General features: G+C 67.8%; 2 protein-coding genes across 2 annotated transcripts in view; one reads left to right on the forward strand and one right to left on the reverse strand.

Moving 5' to 3' along the window:
* SBNO2 (strawberry notch homolog 2) overlaps positions 1 to 4,427 on the forward strand; it is a 44,505-nt gene extending 40,078 nt beyond the window's left edge. The window contains 14 exon segments of the mRNA XM_007460394.1: positions 189 to 320; positions 811 to 946; positions 1,020 to 1,132; positions 1,258 to 1,329; positions 1,441 to 1,549; positions 1,655 to 1,729; positions 1,820 to 1,885; positions 1,888 to 1,947; positions 2,027 to 2,121; positions 2,194 to 2,286; positions 2,445 to 2,576; positions 2,793 to 2,869; positions 2,969 to 3,159; positions 3,262 to 4,427. Coding sequence (XP_007460456.1) covers positions 189 to 320; positions 811 to 946; positions 1,020 to 1,132; positions 1,258 to 1,329; positions 1,441 to 1,549; positions 1,655 to 1,729; positions 1,820 to 1,885; positions 1,888 to 1,947; positions 2,027 to 2,121; positions 2,194 to 2,286; positions 2,445 to 2,576; positions 2,793 to 2,869; positions 2,969 to 3,159; positions 3,262 to 3,740 — 1,830 coding nt within the window. The 3' untranslated portion in view covers positions 3,741 to 4,427.
* Positions 4,428 to 5,759: 1,332 nt separating this feature from the next.
* The window catches only part of GPX4 (glutathione peroxidase 4), a 2,342-nt gene continuing 939 nt past the window's right edge, over positions 5,760 to 7,162 (reverse strand). The window contains 6 exon segments of the mRNA XM_007460395.1: positions 5,760 to 5,792; positions 5,865 to 5,924; positions 6,084 to 6,108; positions 6,212 to 6,363; positions 6,497 to 6,641; positions 6,719 to 6,813. Coding sequence (XP_007460457.1) covers positions 5,760 to 5,792; positions 5,865 to 5,924; positions 6,084 to 6,108; positions 6,212 to 6,363; positions 6,497 to 6,641; positions 6,719 to 6,813 — 510 coding nt within the window.

Here is a 7,162-nt window from a genome sequence, read left to right on the forward strand (position 1 = left end):
TCCTGCTGATGGCCCCGTGGGCACCCGAGCCTGGCAAGAGGCCGGGTCCTGGCAGCCCCCTGCCACACACACCCAAGAGCCCCAGGGTCCCAGGTGGGGGGACAGGGAAACTGAAGCCCACGGGGACCAGCCCCTGGGCGACCACAGTGGCTGACAGCCTGTCCCCTCGCCCCCCACCACGGCCACAGATGACCGGCAGGAAGGGCCGCGTGGTGTCCAGGTCCGACGGGACAGTGGCCTTCGAGTCCCGGGCGGAGCAGGGCCTCTCCATCGACCATGTGAACCTCAGGGAGAAGGAACGCTTCATGAGCGGAGACAAGGTGGGGGCGGGGCTGTGCCGGGCGCCCCCGTGCGCCTGCACGTGCCCGGGAGGCACGGGGGTCCCGAGCAGCTGGCTGGAGGACCACCAGCCGTGTGTGTGTGTGTGTGTGTGTGTGTGTGTGTGTGTGTGTGTGTGTGCGCGCGCTGTGCTCCTGTGCCTATGTGGGGCCCTCACAGCGCCCCCCGGCCAGCCCCGCCTTCAGCCCGAGCCCACGCGCCCTGTGTCGGTGCCTGGCCCACCGCTTCTCTGGGCTGCCCCATGGGAGCTGATGTCCACAGGGCAGGCAGACCCTCCCGGGGTGACCCGGGGTGGTCCAGATTCCATTCTAAGCTTTCGGAGACACCTTCAGGGACCCACACGTCTGAACTTCCTGTGTGGGTCCCCCCAGGTGCAGCCGGTTGAGCCAGGGCACACAGGGTGTGGGGCGAGGAGGAGCAGGCTGCCTGCCCTGCCGCCCCACAGACCTGTCCCCGTCCACGTCCCTCTAGCTCGTGGCTATCATCTCAGAGGCCTCCAGCTCTGGCATCTCCCTCCAAGCCGACCGCCGGGTCCCGAACCAGCGGCGCCGGGTGCATATGACGCTGGAGCTGCCCTGGAGCGCCGACCGGGCCATCCAGCAGTTTGGTGAGCCCCGCCCCCGCCCCAGGCTGCCCCACCCGGGGCCTGCCTGGTCCCTAAAAGCCCTCTCTGCCTCCAGGCCGGACCCACCGCTCCAACCAGGTCTCCGCACCCGAGTACATCTTCCTCATCTCGGAGCTGGCCGGAGAGCGCAGGTTTGCCTCCATCGTGGCCAAGAGGCTGGAGAGTCTGGTGAGCCTGTGGGCGGAGGGGGGGCTGGGTGGGTGGCCGGGCGGGGAGGCTCCCTGGGGAGGGCGGAGGGCGCAGGGAGGAGCACCACGTGGGCAACGTGTGATCGCTTCCCCTATCCCGGGCAGGGGGCTCTGACCCACGGGGACCGCCGAGCCACCGAGTCCCGTGACCTGAGCAAGTACAACTTTGAGAACAAGGTACCCGAGGTGGGGGAGCCCAGGAGAGGAGGGTCCTCAGGATGCCAGGACCCCGAGACCTGGGGTGCCGCAGCCTCTGACGCGGCCCGCGGCCCTCACCCCTCCCCACAGTACGGCGCCCGGGCGCTCAGCTGCGTCCTTACCACCATCCTAAGCCAGACAGAGAGCAAGGTGCCGCTGCCCCAGGGCTACCCTGGAGGGGACGCCGCCTTCTTCCGTGGTGAGCTGGTGGACGCTCCCCACACACCCCAGGGGGACACGGGTGATGAGGGGGAGCCCCCGTGGGCTGGGGCGGGCAGGTGTGCGAGGCTCTCCCTCCCCACAGACATGAAGCAGGGGCTGCTGTCCGTCGGCATCGGCGGGCGCGAGTCCCGGTCCGGCTGCCTGGACGTGGAGAAGGGTGAGTCCCACGCCCCCGGCCCTGCACCTACCGGGTGGGTGGACAGGGAGGGCCGGCCGGACGCAGCCTGAGGTCCCCTGTCACCAGCAGACTGCTCCATCAGCAAGTTCCTCAACCGCATCCTGGGCCTGGAGGTGCACAAGCAGAACACGCTCTTCCCTTCGACCACCTCATCGCCGCCGACAAGAAGGAGGGCAAATACGACATGGGCATCCTGGGTGAGCCCCGCTGGGGATGCCCTTCCCCCCCTGGGCCCGGGACCCCAGTCCGGCCGCTGACCCCGCTTGCCCTCCCCAGACCTGGCCCCCGGCATTGACGAGATCTACGAGGAGAGCCAGCAGGTGTTCCTGGCCCCCGGGCACCCGCAGGATGGGCAGGTGGTCTTCTACAAGGTGAGCGGCTGCATCCGCCCGCCCCGCCCCCTCCCCTCACCCCCACCCCCCCTGATGCCCGCGTGCCCGCAGATCAGCGTGGACCGCGGCCTGAAGTGGGAGGAGGCCTATGCCCGGTCGCTGGAGCTGATGGGCACACACGACGGCTTCTACCTCTCCTACAAGGTGGGCCCCCCAGCAAGCCCCCCGGCGCACCCCCACGGGCAGGACCCTGGCCGGTGGGCTGGGAGGGGAGGGCGGCGGCCTGCGCGGGCCCGCACACCGTGGGGACTCCTGCCCAGAACGTGCGGCATAGCCCCAGCCTCACGCACGCCCCCACCCAGGTCCGCGGCAACAAGCCCAGCTGCCTGCTGGCCCAGCAGAACCGCGGCAAGCTCTTCACCGTGTACAAGCCCAACATCGGGCGGCAGAGCCAGCTGGAGACCTTAGACAGCCTGTGCCGGAGGTTCCACCGGGTAGGCCCCGACGGCCCCGCAGTGCGCCCCCACTGTGCCCCTGGCGCGCCTGTCTTCTGCAGCCACCAGGCTGGCCCTCCACCTCCATGCTCCGCTGACCTGGCCGCCAGGTGCAGGATGAACGGGCCTGGGGCTTTCAGACCTCCTGTTCCCCGCCTACGCGCTGGGGAGCATGGACAGGCCGCAGTCCTGGGGCTCAACCGGCTGTGTCCACAGGTGACAGCGGAGGAGGCCAGAGAACACTGGGAGAGCAGCTACACCTTCTCGCTGACTCACTGCAGCCACACCACGTGGTGAGGGCCCAGGGCAGCCTGGGGGGAGTGCGGGGAGGTGTTGGGGGGGGCTCGCCCACGCCTGTGCCGCAGCTGGTCTGAGCCCTGGTCCCCGTGCAGGAATCGGCACTGCCGGCTGGTGCAGGAGGGCAAGGACTGCGCGCAGGGCCTGAGGCTGCGACACCACTACATGCTGTGCGGGGCCCTGCTGCGCGTGTGGGGCCGCATCGCCGCCGTCATGGCCGACGTCACTAGCAGCAGCTACCTGCAGATCGTGCGCCTCAAGACCAAGGACAAGAAGAAACAAGTTGGTGAGCGGTGGGCGTAGGCGGGGTGGGGGAGGGGGGTGTTCCGCTGGGAGGGGGCGCCCCGCCCCTCGGGCCCTGACCGCCGGCCCTGTCCCCACCCCGCAGGCATCAAGATCCCCGAGGCCTGCGTGCGCCGCGTCCTGCAGGAGCTGCAGCTCATGGACGCCGATGTGAAGCGCAAGCAGGCGCGTGCCCGGGGTCTCCCCGCGCTGCCGCCCGCCCCACGCCCGCTCACGCTGCCCTGCGGCCCCGGCGAGGTCCTGGACCTCACGTACAGTCCGCCGGCCCAGGCCTTCCCGCCGCCCTCGCCCTTCGTCTTCCCGGCCCCAGCCCCCGGCCCCGGCGGCCTGCTGCTGGGTGCCCCCGACGCCCCGGCTGACCCCGCGGCGCTCCTGCACCAGGGTTGCGACATCAACTTCAAGGAGGTGCTGGAGGATATGCTGCGCTCACTCAATGCCGCGCCGCCCCCTGAGCCCCCCGGCCTGCTGGGCGCCGGCGGGGGGGCAGCAGGTGCGCCGGAGGGCAGCGGGGGCCACGAGCGGCAGAGTGTCATCCAGTTCAGCCCCCACTTCCCCAACTCCTAGGCCCCGGGGCATCCTTCCCGCACGAAACTTATTTATCTATGATAGGCGCCCTGTCTACACCGGGGGAAGCGGGTGGTGAGCAGGGCCAACAGCCCTGCGGACTACTGAGAGGAGCAGGCGGGGCCAGGGGCCCTTCGTCCGGCCTCCCGAGGCCTCCACTGCAGTGCCTTCCCACCGGTGCCTGGGCAGACCCTCGAGATGCTGCCGGTCCTGGGGGTGCCCTCCAAGCCCTGCCTGGTGGGCAGTGGCCATGCGCAGGCCCCACTCAGGACACTCAGGGGCCAGGCAGGGCCTGGGGGTGGGGGGCCTCCTCTGTGCCTCTGTCCTCTGCTGCCCCCTTCCAGGCCAGGGTTGGGGCTCCCACCCCACCCACCTTACCAGGCCCAGTCAGACCTGGATCCCTGACATCCACAAAACTGGGTGGCCCCAAGAGCTGGAAACTCAGGAAACCCCAGGTGCTCAGGGCCCCACCGCCTCTGGGGGGCTCCGTGGGGCAGATCTTCTATTAATATATGCAACCCCCCTCCCTGCTCTGTGTGCCCTAAATTATTGCCCAGCCACCTCTCCCAGGGCCTGGAATCTCCTGCGGAGCTGGTGGGTGGCCCCCTGGTTTCTATGTGTATTTATAATGAATTCAAGTGTATATATGTAAAGAGATCTTTTTTAAATATATGTGCCTTTTCACTACTTCCCAGGCTGTCTGCTGCTCTGGCCTGCAGGGACGGCGGGGAGGGGGCGTACGGTGGTCTGGGGAGGCTGCTGGCGCTCCCTCTGCTGCCTCATCCCGCCCACAGCGCCTGGCTTTCTGGATGACCGGGGCCAGGCTTGGGGAGACACCCGCCCCAAGAGGCTGTTTGTCCACTGCATGGTCCTGGCACCAGGATAGCAGGCCAGCTGCCTCTGAACTGGCCGTACCAGGCCCCGGGCGTCTTGGAGCAGACACTGCTGCCTCCTGCCCACCAAGATGTGAGCCGCCTGGGCCCGTTGTTCAGAGGTCCGTGTTCAGGACTGCGGGCTCTGCCTTGGTTTCTTTCCAGGTCTTCCTCGGGGTGTTTGTTGGTTGAGGCAGGCGGGGCAGCCTGGGGACAGGAGAGCCCAAGAGCTGGGCTCAGTCGGGAAGGCAGGACTGGACGCCAGGCCCTTCCTGGAAGCTGTGGGGCGCATGCCCGGCCTCTGGCCCGGAAGTGGGAGGAGGCTGCCCCCAGCCAGGAGGTGGACTGGTGGACGGGAGTTGGGAGGCCCTAGTAGAAGCAGGCCCTGGTAGAGGGGCTCAGCCACTCTACAGCTGTGCTCCCCCCAACTCTCACCAGGATGGCTCTCCTGAGCTGCAGGCAGGCAGGCTGTGCCCACCAGCCCTCCTGGGGGAGCTCCCTCTGCCAGGTGAAGCCCATGGGCAGGCCTGGTGCAGACTCCGCATCCTCACCGCGAGGCGGGCTTGGTGCCCAGCTAGGCCCGACGCCCAGCTCAGGTGCAGTGGGCCTCCAGTAGGCAGGCCCACAAGGCCCAGGTCGCCTGACCCTCCCACCTGGGTACACTGGAGGAGACCGAGGCCCCCGGCGGGCCTAGAGCAGCAGGCCAGTCAGGAGGCAGCATCTCCGCCAGGATCAGCTCTGCCCTGGCTGGGCTGAGATTAGCAGCTGGGGCAGCAGGGCGGGTGCAGCCCTCTGAACCCCGAGGGAATTCCACCTCCCACATTCCCCCCACCCTAGCCTGGGGAGCTGACTACACCTGCACCTGAGCCCAGAGGGGCCTGGGACAAAACACCCCCCACCCCCCAAGTAAGCAAAAGCAACAAGCAAGTCAATTTGTATTGTGTGTTTTATTCCCACAAGGCAGCAGGGGGTGGGGTTGCCGAGCCGTGAGCCGGGCCGAGGAACCTTCCTCCGGCAGGGGTGCACGCCAGGTTCTCGGGTCTGCCCCACCAGGGGCTGGTTTTCAGGCAGACCATCATGGACGCCGGGTGGAAGGCTCCGAGGGGCACAGGCGGCAGGCTCGGGTCGGGGGAGCACACTTGTGGAGCTAGAGGTAGCACGGTAGGTCCTTCTCTATCACCTGCGGGGGAAAGGGGGTCAGGGGTGCCTCTTCCCAGGGCCCTCCCGGGCAGGCTCCCCAACAGACACCTACCAGGGGCTCTTCCATGGGACCGTACCGCTTCACCACACAGCCGTTCTTGTCAATGAGGAACTGCAGGGGAGGCCGTGTCAGGACCCGAGGCCACCGTGGGGCTGGGGCGAGCCAGCAGTCCCCATGCACCGCCCCATTTAGGTCAGGGCCAGGGACCCTCGAAGCAGCCCAGCTGTGGCTGGGGCTGTCCCCGTCCCCCAGGCCCCCAGCATGCCTTACCTTGGTGAAGTTCCATTTGATGGCACTAGAAAAGAAGCGTGAGATCGTGAGGAATCCCGTGGCAGCTGCAGACCCCCCATTGCCCCTGGGGAGCCATCCTGATGCCGCCGCCCCGGCCCCCAACTCACTTTCCCAGCATGCCCTTCCCCTTGGGCTGGACTTTCATCCACTTCCACAGTGGGTGGGCATCATCCCCATTCACACAGATCTTGCTGAACATGTCGAATTTGACGTTATAGCCAGCAGCGAACTCTTTGATCTCGGCGTTACTCCCTGGCTCCTGTGCAGAGAGGGGTGCTGGGGTGAGTAGGGAGGAGCCTGTACCCCTTTGGCTCCCGCTTCCACAGAGAGTCCCTCTCCCTACGCCCGCACACGGGGACACACAGGGACATCGAGGGCCAGCCATGACGCACCTGCTTCCCGAACTGGTTGCAAGGGAAGGCCAGGATCCGTAAACCACGCTCAGCGAATCGGGCGTGCAGGTCGACCAGCTGAGTGTAGTTTACCTCTGTCTTGCCTCATTGCGAGGCCACATTGGTGATGATACACACGTAGCCCCTGGAGGCAGGACGAGGCGGTCAGGTCATGGCCGCGACCTTCCCCCTGCTCCCTCCGCCAAGTGGGCAGGTACCCACCGGTACTTGTCCAGGTTAACCATGCGCCCGTCGATGTCCTTAGCTGAGAATTCGTGCATGGAGCGAGCACTGCTCCAGTCGTCGCGGGACGCGCACTGCAAGGCAAGGGCATAACGAGTGGCCGGCGTACCTCGGGGCCTGGAGCCCGCGGCCGCCCGGCCCGCTCGCCCAGCCTGGGGTGCCAAGGGAGGAAAACCGGAGCCCTGGGGCAAGTAAAAGGGGAGCGTCCTCCTCCTCAAAGGCGCACGCTCCCCTTCACAGCAGGGCACATTTGACCGGAGACACTGAGACCCAGGAAGTGTTCGGAACCCGCCAGGTACCCCAGCGGGTGGGGACGCCGCCCGCGGGTGTGGGGGCCCCGCGCGCACCGGGTCTTGGGGCTCGCTGCCGCAGCCTCTTTCCCCGGCCGCGGGCCCCGCCTGCCCAGGGCTCTTGGGGGTCGGC

This window comes from Lipotes vexillifer, unplaced genomic scaffold, assembly GCF_000442215.2.
Source record: "Lipotes vexillifer unplaced genomic scaffold, Lipotes_vexillifer_v1.1 scaffold225, whole genome shotgun sequence".
Classification (NCBI taxonomy): domain Eukaryota; kingdom Metazoa; phylum Chordata; class Mammalia; order Artiodactyla; family Lipotidae; genus Lipotes; species Lipotes vexillifer.